This window comes from Cynocephalus volans, chromosome 10 (assembly GCF_027409185.1).
Source record: "Cynocephalus volans isolate mCynVol1 chromosome 10, mCynVol1.pri, whole genome shotgun sequence".
Lineage (NCBI taxonomy): Eukaryota > Metazoa > Chordata > Mammalia > Dermoptera > Cynocephalidae > Cynocephalus > Cynocephalus volans.
Window position 1 is genome coordinate 45,889,427 of NC_084469.1, and position 16,881 is coordinate 45,906,307.

General features: G+C 38.2%; 1 protein-coding gene across 14 annotated transcripts in view; it reads right to left on the bottom strand.

Moving 5' to 3' along the window:
* Positions 1-16,881, bottom strand: part of NCOR1 (nuclear receptor corepressor 1) — a 148,219-nt gene that overhangs the window by 16,562 nt on the left and 114,776 nt on the right. For 12 of the 14 annotated variants that reach the window (XM_063110379.1, XM_063110381.1, XM_063110375.1 and 9 more), the window contains 13 exons: positions 15,291-15,411; positions 15,089-15,190; positions 14,652-14,752; positions 12,358-12,526; positions 10,506-10,646; positions 9,181-9,264; positions 8,437-8,693; positions 7,752-8,112; positions 5,851-6,078; positions 3,446-3,655; positions 2,828-2,977; positions 2,375-2,488; positions 14-179 (listed from right to left, as the gene is read on the bottom strand). In XM_063110379.1, the coding sequence (XP_062966449.1) occupies positions 14-179; positions 2,375-2,488; positions 2,828-2,977; positions 3,446-3,655; positions 5,851-6,078; positions 7,752-8,112; positions 8,437-8,693; positions 9,181-9,264; positions 10,506-10,646; positions 12,358-12,526; positions 14,652-14,752; positions 15,089-15,190; positions 15,291-15,411 (2,204 nt within the window). The remainder of the gene's footprint in view (positions 1-13; positions 180-2,374; positions 2,489-2,827; positions 2,978-3,445; positions 3,656-5,850; positions 6,079-7,751; positions 8,113-8,436; positions 8,694-9,180; positions 9,265-10,505; positions 10,647-12,357; positions 12,527-14,651; positions 14,753-15,088; positions 15,191-15,290; positions 15,412-16,881) is intronic. The other 2 variants (XM_063110376.1, XM_063110370.1) reach the window with 1 other exon arrangement.

The window sequence follows — 16,881 nt, forward strand, 5'->3', positions numbered from 1 at the left end:
ACAAGAGACTGACATGATTCGTAGCTGAGCAGTTGGATCCAAAGGTTGGATTACACTGGTTCCATTGGTTCCCTGGAAAACGCTGGGTCTCTGCTGCAACATGGTCTCCTGAGTTCTTACTGAAGGGGAAGGGGAGCGAACATATCCGTGACTGCCAGGCCGGCCGGGAGGTTCTGAGCCTGCGGGGGTGAAAAGGAAAAAGAAAGACAAGCCATAAAGAAGAAGGCAGAGATAAAAGGCAGCAGCATTTATTTCCTAATATTCCTAAATAGAAAAAGGAAAATTAGACAAGAAACTTGATATCCTACTTTCTGGCCTTTCTAGAAATATGTTCTAATAAGTTTCTCAATAAAGATGTGATAAAACCACACTAATAACTTGAAACAAAACATCAGTTATCATTCATTTACTGTCATTTCCATTTTTGTGGTAAGTTTCAATGCTGATTTCAGAGAGAAACAAAAACAGCATCCACAGTGAAGTACTAATACAAATCAGATAAGTTCATCTCTCAGATTTTTCTTCAAACTGTGGTATGTTTATGATTTTTAAAATCATATAGGGTACAACCTTCTAAGCATCATAATGAACATAACACACTGCTGATATACTAGGGTCTGAGGCTGCTTTACTTCTTTATTGCCCTTCACAGCAAGCTTTCTCTTTTGAGATGAAATCATTCACACTACCCTCCCCAAAAGTCTGGCTCCAGTAACTACACTTCTTCAATGCTTGAGACGTTTCTGTTCGCTTAACTTGAGCTTTCTCACAACAAAGTCAGAGCTTGGACTTCATCAGAACTGTTCACCTGGAGGACCCTGAACTCTCAGAGTCCCTCTGTAATCACTTTCTTCTCCACCTCCCCTTGTTCTATGCCCTCACTCCAACTTTCTATCCTGTTCTCTGCCCTCATAAGAGCTAGCTAGCAGTTTTAGCATACATGCCTATTCTACAGCCACCACCACCTCAGCCACGCTTATCAGCAATTTTCTCCTTTCTGACCATACGCCAGCTTATTTATAAGTATTTCTACAGGATATACTCCTAGAAGTGAAATTGCTAGATCAAATAGCATTTTAAATTCCTAGCTCCAAAAAGGCTATCCCACTGCCAGTGTATGAGTGTCTGTCTTTCTTCAGACACTTCAATAGAGAATATTTATCAACTTTCTTAAATATCTGGTAGAGAAAAATATTTTATTCTTAAATCTGCATTTTGTTCATCAGTAGGATCAAAAGCATTTAAAAAATCTACTTCCTATCAGAGTTATGTATCATTGAGGCTTTAATTAAATCAGTTTCCTGTATTTTTATAAAATCAACATGGAAACAATATTATGGTGCTACCACTGACCATCACTCTGCTTCCTTTTGCCTCCACCTAGGTCAGCCCTCCCAGTAACATCTAAAGACTGACCTACTGCTCTTTTCACACTCTTGCCCCTTGGAAATCTCACTCAAGTCAGAATTTTAACGCTTGCAGATGACTCCTAGAGGTCAGCATCTCCACGCCTTTTCTTTGTCTTTTCTCCTGAAAGCCAGATGAGTGTATCTGACAATATGGACATGGTAAATGATTTCACTGAAAGAACTGAAAAAGGGAAGCATACCATGGATAAGAACAGATGGCCCAAAGACACATCAGATTAAGTGTGCCCAAGATAAAAATCATTATCTCTTTGCTTTCTCTAATCATGCTCTATCTTAACTGGAGACCAGTCTTGTCTCTCATCCTTTTCTCACTCTCCATATCTCCATATCTAGTTATTGTGAAGTCCCTTTGATTTTACCTTCATGTTTCTCCGAACAGTTCCTTCCTGGCTATTCCCAGTGTCAAATGTTTCAGGCCACTGTGAGCCACTGGCACAGTCTCAATGGCCCCCCAGCACCAGTCCATGCCCACCTTCAGGGTTATACTCCATCTCCTGCCACACTTGTGTAAATGTCCCACTGATCATGTCACCTGACTCCTGGACAGAATGGCAGCCTTTCATTCTAATTCAAGATGCCACACAACCTTCTAACTGTATTTTCCATTCCTCCTTTAACTGAAGCTCAGCAATACCTTTATATCTAGGAGTGTGCTTAGGTTGCTCTTTCAGCTTGAACTCTGCACAAAGTATTTTCAGGCCCAACTGTAGCCAACTGCTTGAGCCAAATTAGTTTTGTTATGAAACCTTCATTTTTCTGTGTGAAATTCATCTCTCCACCATCTTGACTTCTACAGCACTTTCACCTGTATCTCACTTGAGGTCTGCACTGACTTTCTGACTTAGAATTTTTGTTTGCATCCCCCATAGCCGTAAGCACAATGCCCCACCACACTAGATTACCAAGGCCTATCTAGAGGTGGAGGAATAGAGCCTTTCACTGACCTGGCCGCAGATAGAGGTCGGAGGAAGCCGCAGCAATCCGCTCCCGCTCCTTCTCCCGCTCTTTCTCCCGCTCCCTCTCAGCACTTGCAGCTGCTGCAAGGTGTGCTGGGTGTCCTGTAAAACACATAAATCTGCAACTTAAAGACAGAAATGTCAACCTGTCAGGTATATCAAGCAATTTTTGAATTTGTAAGTGATTAGAATTTTTTAAAAAAGCTCCAAATCTGGAATATAAGAAGTTTCTTTTATTAAGAGTACTGGATAACAAATGGAGCATAACCCAAGCTTCTAGGGTGTCTAATGACAAATGTCACATACAAAGTATTACTAAATGATAAATAAAAAAGAGCAGACCAAATGGGAAAAACTGCCCAAAATGCCTTAAAAGGTTTATGTTGTAAAAATTCAAGCATGTTGGTGCTTTTACAGAGGCATGTGACTGCAGTCTCTTACCTGGAGACACAGAAGCAGAGTTGTATGGCCTGGGAGGGAAACTAATCTGTGTACCAGGAATATAAGTGATTCTGTCCATGGGAGGAGTGCTTGTTCCCCCTGGGTGAGGCACTAGAATTGTGGGAGGCATATTGGTCAGGTCGATGATTCCTATCCAAAAGACAAAAACAATTTATGTTAAGTGTTATTCTAAAGGTACAGAACTATACATGGCTTTTGGATTTTGTTTATCTCCGTAATCCAATGATAATTTGTATACAGCATAAATAAAAATGTTTAAGATCATCATTACTTTTTAAGACCTTCTTTAAATCCAGAGAAGGATATTAAATACTGCGCTCCACACAGTAACCTTAAAGTTTGGACAGATTAAAGAGAGAAAGCAAACTGGTAAAACCTATCCTAGTGATTTGGTTTAGTCATTTCAGCGTTCACCAAAACACCTCATCTTGATATATAACTTTGTTTTCAAGGGCTAACGTCTATGGAGAGAAGGATATGGACTTCTTTTTTCTTTCTTTCTTTCCATCATTCATTCAGCAAGTATTTACTGAATGTTGAAGAAACACTGAGTAAACATAATAAATTCCATGAAATCTGTACTACAAAGACACACACCTCTTGTTGCTGGGTATGGGAGACCCAATGGCTGCTCTCTTGGGGAGAGTCCTCTGGCTACATCTGGGCGCAAGTTCACTTGCATCTGCTGTGAGGTAATGTAATCATTCAAGATTGTCTGTCTCGTGTTCTCCATTGCATAAAGCTGATATTGACTTGGGTAACCTGGAGTTGGTGAAAGCTGTCGCTGGAACAGGTAAGCAGCTGCTGCTGATTGAGAAGAGAATGAGAAAGGCATTGAGTTTCGTCCTGGGTGAAATTCATTTGCTAAACATCACCCACAGAAAGAGTAAGGAAAAAAAAAAGCTGTTGAACTACTAGTGCACGTACAACTTTTACTTAGCTCTAAGGATTAAAGTGGATTCATTTTAGACCTTGACATATCAGCAATATGAATTCATTCTAATGCCTGAGATGCAATGGAAAAAGGGAGAATAGTAACTAAAAATTTCTCAAGCAGTTTCACTTTCAATCTTTGGCATGTATGTAACTATTTTATTTTCACCTGAAGTCTCCAAGAGTCGTGTTTGAAAATAAAATTATTTTTGTAGTACTGATCATCCAATACAACCAAATGGAAATGTATATGAAAACATTTCATGACAAACAGTAACTTTACTTTCCTGGGGATGAAAATGATTAGTCTACAACCATTTAATTAGTACATGTGTTGGAGCAGAGGTTGGCAAACTTTTCTATAAAGGGTCAGATGGTAAATATTTTAGGCTTTGTGGGCCATATAGTAGCTGTCACAGCTGCTCAACTCTGCCACCGCAGCATAGAAGATACAGGCAAAACAAACAAACTGGTGTGGCTGTGTTCTAATAAATCTTTATTTACAGAAACAGGTGGCAGTGGAATTTGGCACAGAAAGTATAGCGTAGAGCATGACACAAGGTGCTCGGAAGGGGAAGGTCTGGTACAAAGTAGATGTAATATCACTATCCTCAAATCTAGTTCAGGCTCAAAAATGACAAGCAAATGAAAAGGCCACAAAATAAAGGACTATGATAGCCACAAAATAAAGGACTATGACAAACACTAAATAGAAATAACGCACACTCAATTTTGTCTGAGAACTTGAGTGAACTACTTTAAATATATATGTTCTCCCTCAAAAAATACATGACATGTTTTCTAGAATGTTTGTTTCCCCTTCATCTAGAAGGCCTAGCCAAGTAAGTGTGTTGGCTGACTCTGTCTGCCTCAGTCTGGGAGATGCTTCCCTGAGTTTTGGGCTCCTCTGAAACTTAACATTATCAAGTGACAAAATTTGATGGCACTGACATAGCTTTCGGATAAAATATTTTCTACAGGTGCTTTGCCACTATGATACATAAATAACACTTAGAATTCTTAGCTTTTTAATTTGGCATACTGGTAATGAAAAATACTTTCCTAAGGACCAAGGTGAGACAAGTATTCTATGTCCCAATTTCAACTTGAAAGATGTAACAAGCAAAGAGTTTAGGCTGGAAAAGAGGTCTGAACAGAAAACCCACATGTGACTAAGGCTCAGCCAGCAGTGGCAAGGAGGGTAAGAACTGGGCCCTGGGAGGACACGGTGGAGCTAGCCCTGTGGTGGGTTATTATAGCCCAACAGAGATTCTCTTCCCTGACCTGCTGAAGAGATTGCTACTCCCTTCTTTCCCTGTGTAAAACATACTACCCTGTGCTCAGCACAGACTGCTCTCCAGTGACCAGCACACTGGTGCACCTTTTGGAATTATGTCTGCCAACATCAGTGGTGTTTGTTCAAAAGTTTCTTCCAGCTGTACTTACTACGATTATTCTAACTTAGTGACATAATCTGTAAATTGATGAAAGAAGAATGAAAAGAGTTGTTTCTCTGAAAACTGAGTTGACTGCTTTGGATAGACTCAATACAGAAGTTGAATCAGGTGCGGACTAGACAACCTTAACAGACTGCAAAAAAAAAAAAAAAAATTAGAAGGATTCTGTATTTAGATTGAATGTGAGTTTCTTTTATATAAGAAAGACAATTGGGGAGGTTTAGTCAATAGCTAAGAAAAGGCCGTGGCATTAGACAGAACACTGGTGGTAAATGAATGACTATGTTGTAAATTAACATGTTTAATGTATGCCTCTGTCATTGTAAAACAATTCTTCACATTAACCCATTTTTAAAATCAGCTTTACCAACTGCCATCAGATCAGAGGGCTTCTCGTATACCTATCATTTTTAGTTCTTTAAGGGGTGCTAATGATATTGGTTCTTGATTTGAATACTGGTAACATGGGGGTGTTCAGTTTGTGAAAATTCACTGAGCTGTACACTAATGAGATGTGCAACTGTCTGCATATTGTAGTGTAATAGAAAGCTTAAAAAGTCATAAAGGAATTTTATTTCTTTACCATAAGTTGTCAATACATGGCACGCTTACCAGGATCCAGAGCCCTGTGAAAGGGCATGGCTGGATCTAAGTGTGTGGGAAGGTGGCTCCGATAAACCTCTCCCGCAGTGCCGCTCCTGTGATGGGTATCAAATGGGCTGTGGCTCACAACAGGATCCACCCCAGGCACTGGAGACTTCGCTGGTATACTTTCTCTTTGGGTAGGGGTCAGTGTTGATTTTCTTTCATGATTGGTAGACTTGCTAGAAGAAACAGTAACTGGAAAAAAGGCCGATGCCACAAATTCTTAGGAAAACTTGTCAAGTATGATAATATTTATCCATTTCTCAACCATTCAAATACAGACTATATAACATTTTGATCTTTCCTGTAAACATTTAATATTTAATCTTACAAAATATGCAACTATAAAGAACAAGTCTACTTTGAGATTTGAAGAAGATTCCTACCCTTTGGATCAAAGCACCAGTATTTTACCACCTTCTGTTAAGATTAAAAGTGAAGTTCAACTTCATTGTTACTAATCCTATTACGGATGATTTTGTTTTCTGTATGACTTTAACATTCAAAATTCTTTTGGCCTCACATGTAGTAAATCTCAGCTTCCTCTTTTCTCTGTTACTCATTCTCCTTGATACCCATCAATCACAAGTTATATTCATTTTTTCCTTGCTCTGTCCTTCTACAATGACTTTATTACTACCTCACCCCTACTCCAGCCTCTCCTTTTCTACATGATGTTATTCAGAGTGGTTAGACTGTTGCACTGATGCCTGTCATATTCGAACACTTATCAGCCGCCGTCCTCAATTTTTTAAATTATGATAAAAAGTATAGATAACATAAAACTCACCATTTTAGCCATTTTAAAGGATACAATTCAGTGGTATTAACTGTATGTGTGATATTTGGCAACTGATACCACCATCTAATTACTAATATTTTGATAATATGAAGTTTGCCATGATCAAACAAATCTGCCTGTCAAAACCAAGAAATCATGCTGATTTATGACACCCTCTTCCAAGTCTCATCTTGCTTAAATGAGGAGTGCCTTTTCCTTCTGCATGGAAACTCTGTTCCTTCAAAACTAGAGCCAAAAGGTTTTAGATTTGTCACCCTATCCATAAACAGACACTTTCCTTTCTCCTTCTCTGTGCTACTCTCCCACCCCCCACTTTTCACCTTTACAGCTCACACTGTGACTAGCCCAAGACGCTGCATGCAAGTCCTCAATAAGTACATACTGTGATAAAATTTAAATAAGTGGATGCATTTTTAAAGGCCTCAGATTGTTACAGGGACCACTGGTAAAAATCAGTGCCTCTCACCTACTAACATAGTTGGCAGCAGCATGGGGTTATGATGATAACAACAGTTACAGCAACAATAATAGCTCACATTCATCAATTCCTTCATATATACTAGGCTCTATTCAAGTTCTTTAAATGTACTACCTCATTTTATCTTCACAACAATCCAATGAGGTAGGTCTTAATATTACATTACCATTTTACAGATAAGGAAACTAAGGAACAGAAAAGTTAAGTAACTTGTCTGAGTTCATGCAGTAAGAACTTTAAAACCCAAGCAGTCTTGCTCCAGAGCCCAAACTTTTGACCACCGCACCACACTGCCACCAAAGAAATAAATGTCAAAACTAATTTCCACAAAATCTTATACAATTAGCTGAAAATCCACTCTAAAAACATACTGTAGATCATTTCTGGACTCCATCATACTCTGCACTTGATTAGGTATTTTCCCTAAAATTACACCTACTTTTAAACTGGTAGGCTTCCATAGCCCTAGTATAAAGCATAAGCTGCAGATCTTGTGATAACCTACAGGTGACTATATGATATTTACTACTTGCCAGAGGTGAAAAAGTACAATAAAAATGATGAGACTAGGCAACGAAAGTAACATACCATCGGAAGTTCTGTTCATCATGGGTGAGCCTCTGGACATGGTGTTTTGATAACTCACAGGGGTCCTCCGTGCACTGGCATCATCGTAAATCCCTGGGCTCAGCTGTGCTTTGGGAGCTTCATGAAGAGTGGACCTGAGAACGGAGGGGCCAGAGCTTACCACCGATGTATGCCGGGAACGCACTGGCTCGCCTGCTTTCACATCCTCATATTTTCCCCGTTCTATCACTTTCATGTTCTCTGGCACAATTTCCAACGGAGGCATCCCACGGGTCAGTTTGCTAGGCCCCGTGATTAAGGATTTGACATTGTGTTTGATGGCAGATTGACCTGAGTTGCTGTCAAACTTTATTGGTGTACCCTAAAGGGAAAGAAACACATATTACAAGTAGCAAAGTCACGTGTATACTTTTCTACCTAAGGTTGAGGACTGCCCATGGCAGTTAAACTCTGCTGGGGTAACTTTTACGATCTGTGTGGATGTCTCCATCACAAACTGATAATGAGTTGCATACTTTCCCACATTATACACTCCATGCTATGGACACAAGAAGAGTACATAAAACTTTCACATTTGCTTGGTCTGACACCAAAAGAATCACTTATAATTTTTAAGTCACACTTTTAAAAATGTTCCAAAAATCTGAAGTGGAATTGCTGACAAAGAGAACCATGATCTAGTTACCTGGGAAATAGAGCCCTCAATTATTGGCCTTGTGCTCTGGACCATTTCTGGAGTTTTTCGGCTTTCCTGAGTTAAAATATCTTGCCGTGGAATCTCATGAATGGAACGCCCCATTTCTTTAATGGTGGTAATGCCGTCATATGGTTTTCCTTTGGTAATGGCACCTTCGAATGCTCGTATGGGAGGACTTTCCCTTTTAATCTGTTTGGGATATTTAAGGCCATCTTCAAAACTTTCAGTTGTTGCTCTTGGTGTGCCTTCAAAAAGAATTCAGGAACCATACTTATTAAAATAATGCTGGTGGTTGCACAACAATACCACTGAACTATACACTTAAAAATGTTTAAAATGGTAAATGTTATTATGTATATTTCACCATAATTAAAAAAAATTAATGCCTTGCCATCCTGCAGTTTCTAATCAATTTTCTGTTTACAATAGATCCTCAAATAAGTACTCATCAATCATTATATTTTTAGAGTTGTTCAAGATATTATACATCATCAGTCACAGAATGCTTATTATATACGACAGACATCAATATATTAAAAGATGAGGCAACTATCATCTTCCAATAAACTATGTAGCTCAGTGACAGAAAACTTACAATCAAAACATTAATATTTAGTATCTCAAAAGGGAAAACATCTTGAAAAGCAAGTTTCATGCACTGCATATTAATGTCAAACTACTTTGCCAGTGATGCAGTTATAAATAAAAAGGCAAAACAAGCAGGAAGTTTACCCTGCATTATGGAGCCAGACAGCAGAGTCCTTTCTTTGAGGTCAGAATGAGGGCTCCCCCTGGGTAATGCTCGGCATATCAGCCCTTTCAAAACAAGAAAACAATTCCATTATTAAACATAATGTATGTATCAATTTACAATGACTTAATACTGTCCTAACAGTACATATTTTTGATAAAAGCTCTATGGGAGGAAGGAGACATGTCACTTTAAATTTGTGAACTAAACAGAAGAATATCATGGAAAAATAAAATAGGAAATACCCAATATGACATCACATGATACTTTGTAATCATTTTCCAAAACACAAATGGCCACGAAAGCATCTATTATAGGTCAAATAAGAAAGAAAGATACTTTCAAAGCTAAATTTAAAATCCCAGCACTTGAGGGCTGGCCTGTGGCTCACTCGGGAGAGTGCGGTGCTGATAAAATCCCAACACTTCTTTATCAAGGGAAGAGAAAGAAGATACAGGATTGGAAATCATTGCTTAGATTGGAAATATATCTGTGAAAAAGGGAAAAATTGAAATACAGATACCATAAAAATAGAGAATATATATTAAATGGAACATGCAAATCAAAATGAAAGAGTTGTAAATAACTCTTAAGAGAGTTTCACATTATATTGCTGATAAATATGAATCAAGGGTTGGAAATAACTGCATACATTTACCCTAAAGTAAAGGTAAGTGAGTTATTTTTTAAATATAGGGAAAATACACCTCTTACAAAATTACATAGGACTTATCCTGCTTTTAGTATTTCATTTAGATTAAAATTAGTTGAGGCAGGTTAAGATTTAAAGAAAGTGAGTCATTACCAAGACAAAATCATAGTGCTCATTTACTGAATGCATTTCACATGATCAGTACTAGGTCAGGCACCTGTCTCTATTCACACAATGGCAAGTACAATCCCTTAATTAACAGAGGAAGAAACAGGGACAGAGAAATCCCCCAGGAAAGGGTGAAGCTAGGATTTAAATTCACATCTTTGCTCTACCCACTACTCCACTTTATCTGCCTTGCAATAAAAAAAAAAAGTTCTCATAACGAATTTTACGTTTTAAATTCACTTAAATAATCTATAAATTGAGCATTCTAATAGCTACTATAACCAATTATGTTTAACTTTTACTTCCCTCCACTGTCACATGCCACTTGATTTATATGTAGATATGAATATAAATTTAAACTTATATGAATATAAATATAAATTTCAGGTAGAAATGACAGATATTGAACACAACTTAATTCAACAATGCAAACTTACTATACAAAATAATATGTATCTAAATAATGTTCTGGAAACAATACTTTACCCTCTAATGGTGCTGATACAGGAGACTCCCTCATTGACATCCCTTGCTTTATATTTCCTTCCACTGATTCATAACTTCTTTTTAAACTGATTTCATGAGCTGTTCTTGGACTCCTAGTTCCTTCTCGGGCATTCTTAATATCTGCAAAAGATTGAAACAAAAATTACTCAGAGCTCAAGGCCTACAATATATAGTAAGTTATCTTAATTTAATAGTCTATCTTAAAAACTTGTCTTAACCTACAATGTACACCTGTGTAGATGATATTCATGGAAACATTTTTCATTCATTTAAATATACTTGTTGAATGCCTACTGTATACCAGGCATAAGCTAGTCTTGTAGATAAAGTTAACACATTAAGTTTCCCTCAGGAAACTGACCCAATAGTGGCAGGTACAGATCAGTTAATAGGCCCTTACTATCCAGTGTGATAAGTACTATGAGAGGAGAAATACAATGTGCTGTGAGAATGCTCGGAGAGAAACCTAACACTTCCAGGTTCAGAGTAAGGCTGCCTAAAAGAAGAAAGTATAAACTGAGAACTGAAGGATGAATAAAAATTGCTTAAGTCAAAGGTAAAGGGAGGTCAAGGTGGTACAGGCAGAGGGAATAGTGAACACAAAGACCCCAAGGCAAGACAGAGAATGGCACATTAAAAAAACTTAAGCTGAGTAAACGGCCAACATGTAGAGTGAAGTCAGGAGAAAGAGTATAGAGGGAATAACCTGGGGTGGGTAATGGGAGAAGTGGGAAGAGAACAGTCTGAAGAGATAAGCTGCAAGCAGATCACAGAAGGGTGATGAAGTCAAGGTAGGGGCTTGCAGTTATCTTAAAGGCAATGTAGAGGCCAGCAGGAAACAACATGATGTGTAGCTTTGAATATGGGTAGGACTGAAGGCAGAGAGAACAGTTAGGTACCTACTGAGTTATCCAGATGAAAGATGACAGTGGCAGTGGGAAACACAGAGTAATGGATGAATTCCAGGGACTTCAGGAAATAGAACAAAAATGACTTAGTGATTTGGTGGAAGGAAAAGGAGGAAAAGGATGATGTTCAGATTTCTGGCTTGAGCAATGTACATTAATTTCTTCCCCCAGAAAAAAAATGTTTATCAAAATTCATCAGACATGTTAAAACAAGAAAGGAGGAAGGAAATAAGAAAGGTACCATGTATTTGCAGCATCGGGCACTATGTACTCACATACTTAGTATTTGAAGAGAAAGATAAAACACAGCTAATGACTATTCTAAGGTCAAAAAGATAGGCAACTGCAAATTCGAACTCAAACGTGGTCAGTCCCATGGCTACATTCATACCACACTTGAGTCATTCTTATGAAATAATGCTACTAGGAAAATATAACTTAAGAATATATCTACAGAAAAAAAGTGTTTATATAGATAGAGGCATTAGAATAGTTTTATTAAGGAGAATTTAAATTCAACATTCTTTCCAAGATTATCAGAACATTATCTACTCCCTAATTCTTAAGTCATAAAAATATGAATCCCTTTTAAAATAAAAGTGACTCTATTAAAGTTAGACAAAGATTCTTTTCCTAGGCTGACCTGACTGACCACTATCGATGATGTTAGCTACCACTTATGGGACACTCACCATGGGCTCTGCACTGTTAATCACTTTTCATTGACTGTCTCAGTTGCTTTTTTCATAAAATTTCATGAGACAAGCATTATTATTAACCCCTTTTACTGAGAGGAAACCTGAGCTCAGCGAAGGTAGACTGACTTTCCCACAGCAAAAACGTGAGGAAACCAGAGTCTATGTTTTTAGTCACACATTACAATACTAGCTTCAGTGTATACACACAATACACACAATACTTACTATCATATGATAAGATATGTCCACTTTTGCCTTCGTAAATAACATGGCCTTTGGATGCAGCGTCCTCTCTGCCTTTCTCAGGACTGCTCTCTTCAATGGGCATTCTAGAAATGGATCCCTTCACCAGAGCCTCAGTTGGTATGCCAGCCTGGGACACAGCTGGGGTACCCTACCATCAAATCAAACAAAACCACCAGAAGAGTCACTCAAGTTTACAGGAAACACAAGATGCTCAGAAAATAAACCTACTGCACTGGGAGTCACATCGATCCATATCTTCAAATTAGAAAGTACAAGCCCATGAGAGGAAATCAGATATTAAATTTTTATAAACATAAAGATGTCCTGTACCTCCATCCTTGAACCCTGCCATATCGAACTTCTTAAAACAATGATAGGAGTTGATGTTAGGTGACTTAACTTTGTTTTCCACCTTGAAGTCAAACCTCTATTAAGAAACTTAACTCTCAGAAGTTTGTCTTAAGGCCTAAAATCATGCAAATGTAATAAAGCTTTTATAAGATTTCTATTAAAAATAAGACAACAACTTAAGTTTTAAATTTAGAGTACTACAACCTTCTCCCATATTATGAGAAAAAAAGAACTTTCAATTATAAGACTGTCTACTGGGTTAGGCCTTTGTGATATTGACTCAGTTTACGTCATATCATCTGAATTTTCACCATCATTAGTCCTCTTCTGGGTTGCCAATGGCCATGATTCTTTTTACCTTTCCTTTCCTGTGAGGGAAATTGTTCACAGAACCTTAACTTGGCAAAAGTAAGCTGCTTGGGTTGAAATGAGAGTGGGAGACCCAGACCTAGCTCCCTCACACATTTAGGGTCCTTGATATACTCTGAGGACCCCGAAAACTCTAGTGAGCATGATCTGAAACCATATGCTTCCAGCAGGAAGAGTGCTGAGAGCAAAACATTTACTTGTCCAGTTGTTACGTGAGCTTGGTAGTAAACAGCTAGAAGCCTTTAACACCCACTTTGGAAGTACTCATGTCAAATGGACAAACAGGTTTGAAAACAAAACAGAACTTATCCATAAGTTTGTACTGTCTTCCTATCCATAGTTTGAAAACTGAAGTAAAGAGGAAAAAAAATACAAAAAAAAAATAATACATTAAGGCCCATTTTTTTCTTTCTGTCCATATTAAACAGATAAGCTTGTTCTGAAAACTAAAACCCATACTTTGGCCAAATGTAGGACAGGTTTGAAGACTTAGTATATAACTTTCTACATACTATGTGACATAAACCATGTCCTAGGGAGGAATCACCTGGAAATCTTATTAAAATGAGATTCTGATTCATAAAGTCTGGAGTGGGGACTGACATTTCTGCATTATTCTAGCAAGCTCCCAAGTGACACCAATGCACAGACCACACTTGGTTAGCAAAGTCCTCGCAGAATCATTGGAGAGTTTGGGAAAAACAGATTGTGGGCCCCTCCCCCAAGGGTTGGATTTTAGTAAATTTGGAGGTGGGAAGGGGGTTGTGAATTTATATCTCTAATAACTACCCACAAGATATTGACGCTGCTGGTCTGGGACCACACTTTGAGAACCAGTGACCTAGGAAATAGGAACAAGACGAGGAAGAGAACACTTGTGACAATGTGCGAAAATTTGTGACGAGATGCAGAAGCACAAGTTTCTGTTTACAATGATTTTCCAACACAGAATTTTTCCTTTTCCAAATCTACATAAATAAAGAGGCAAAAGACTGTTTTACATTTCAAGGTAAAATTAACATCTAACTGAGGAAAAGAAAGACCTTTTATTAATCAAAATTGGCAATTAATTTAGCCCAAAACTGGAAGAAGATATTTGATTTTTGTGCTTTTGTCAATGCCATCCACATTTCCTAGTTTAGTGTGAGATGCTAGGAAGGCAGCTTACTGACACGGTAGACCTATCTCTTCACAAGGGGCAAGAGCAAGCAAATAATTGTAATGATTTTCTTCTCAACTTCTATTTAAGCTAAACATGTGGCAAAAGCTTTGTCAGGAAGACATGAAAGCTGCATCAATTAGAGCATGTTTCTTCCACCAATCTGCAATATGTGACCTTTTCAAATGAACCATAGTATAGATAATAAATACAGCTTCTGCAGACAGTCTGTAAGTCTGGGGTTTATTATCACTGAGACCCACTCTCTTAACCCAGAACAATGAATAACTTAACCACAAAACTGTACTGCTGGAAGAGCCAAAACTCTTTTGAGACTTTACTCCTAATTTTTTCTTAGTTATTGTTCATTATATTAGAGATAATCATAACTAACCTGAGTGATAGAGCCCCGCAGGGATGGGATGCTCTCCACTGAAATTTTGCTGGTTGGAGTTCCCCGAGTTATACTTCCTTCTTGGATGGCTCCTGCGGTACCTAGATAAAAAGAAAATTATTAGCAAATTATATCCCCAACCTTTCCCCCAAAACAAAAAACCAGACCCTACTTAGGAGAGAAGGAAAAAGCAGCACAAAAATAATAGTTTTTGTTTTACTAAAATATAGTTCTAAAATAATATTGCAATTATTAAAAAGGACTGCTGAAACATGGAATCTCAAAGTTTTAAAATCACTTTTACATGGAAAGAAAATTTAAGTTTAGAATTTAAAGGCTATAACTTGAAAACCCATCATTAAAACATATTAATGACTTACTGCAATAAATTTACTGCGGACAAAAGCTTAATATTTCTGCTGAACAGCATATATTACCTCTGACCACACCTTCATGTTGGGCCCTGACCAATAAACCCTCAGGTTGCGAGTTTTGGCTTCGAGGAGAAAATTCTTCCTGCTTGATGTAGGGTAAAGTAGCTGTGGTTGAAAGCAAGAGAAACATGAAGAGGTCAAGTACTGAATTACTGGCTGAGATGCTACAAATGCAGATGCATTACAATGGTATTAATTCACTGACCTGATTTGGCAGATTCCTGTTGCCGTGGCAGTCCAAGAGAGATAGAACCCACTGAGGGCTTAGCTGTTTCTTGAGTGTAGGAAGCCTGATTATGAGAAGTCAAATAAGTGCCAGGTGTTCCCTACAAAATAATTTTAAAAGACTAAATAAACAGTCTTTTCACAAGGTCAATTATAAAGTCAATGTTCATGTTTCTGTTTATAAAAATGTGTACCCCTGCCATTCACAATTAAGAATAGTATTTGCAAAGCAAGAAAGTCCTCATCACGGACTGCTTAAATTGAAAATATTTTGAGGGCTGGCTGGTTAGCTCAGTAGGTTAGAGAGCAGTGTTGATAACCCCAAGGCCAAGGGTTTGGATCCCCATACTGGCTAGCTGCCAAAAAACCAAAACAAAAAAAACCCAACAAAAACCACACACGCACACATTTTTAGTTTTTTTTGACCAGTAAGAGGATCACAACCCTTGGCACGGTGTGGTCTGCACCACGCTCAGCCAGTGAGCCAACCGGCCATCCCCAGACAGGATCCAAACCCACGGCCTCCGGCACTACCAGCACCGCACTCTCCCGAGTGAGCCATGGGGCCGGCCCTCACACACACATTTTTAAAGGGAACTAGATATGTCTTCTGAAATTACCATAAATTACATGTAGATAATATTTACTATTAATAAATCACATAAAAAAGTATGTAAACTGCACTCAAAATGTAAGCTACTATTGTTAACATTTGTTCCTCTTAAAAATGCTATGGAGTGATATCGGCAAAAATGGTAGAGTTATAAGAACTTATAAAAACTCTCCTCCATAAAAGCAACAAGATAACCAGCAAACATTGTAAAACTCAACCTTTAAAATTGTAAGAATCAACCTTTAAAGAACTCTGGAAATTAACCAAAGGCTTACAGAGATCTGGATGCATTTATCCAAGAAAAGTAGCTGAACAGTGAGCTTTGTTGCATTTTAATTTGCTCTATTGCCATTCCCATTCTCCCCTTCAAGCTCTGTGGTATTACTGAAAACCAACAATACACAACCATGGTGCAAACCAGCAGCCTGGCAGCCACCAGAAAGGGAAGAGCAAGGTTGGAGCTCCTTAAAGGCCTCTTTGCCAGATAATTGTTATTATTTAACTTGTCTGGTGGTTCTCTGGGAGACTCCATCTATGAAGTTGTCTTTATTTGACCTGACTGGGGTGAAGTAAGAGGTGCAGGCTTGTCAAAAACATTCAGAGGCAACTAATTAACTTCTCCACTGCATGAGATACTACATAACAGTTGGGGGAAACAATAGGCTAACCAAAAAGCTTAAAAGGAAAAACTGGGGAATGAGATATCCATAGGGGGTTTGAAAAGCTCCAACATATTCCTGGGAAACTAGAATGCTACGTGCATGTTCAAGGCTATGCGTATGCCTAGTAAAGATATGAGAAAGTGCTGAACTCTAATGTCTGGCTGACCATAAGGCTCTGCGAAGCAAGAAGTGGAGACTAAGGTAGAGTTGTCAACTGCCTGACTTGGTACAGAAGGCATGCTCAAACATACAGACAGCCCCTCAGCAAACACTGGGGAAGTTACTGATTTTAGGCA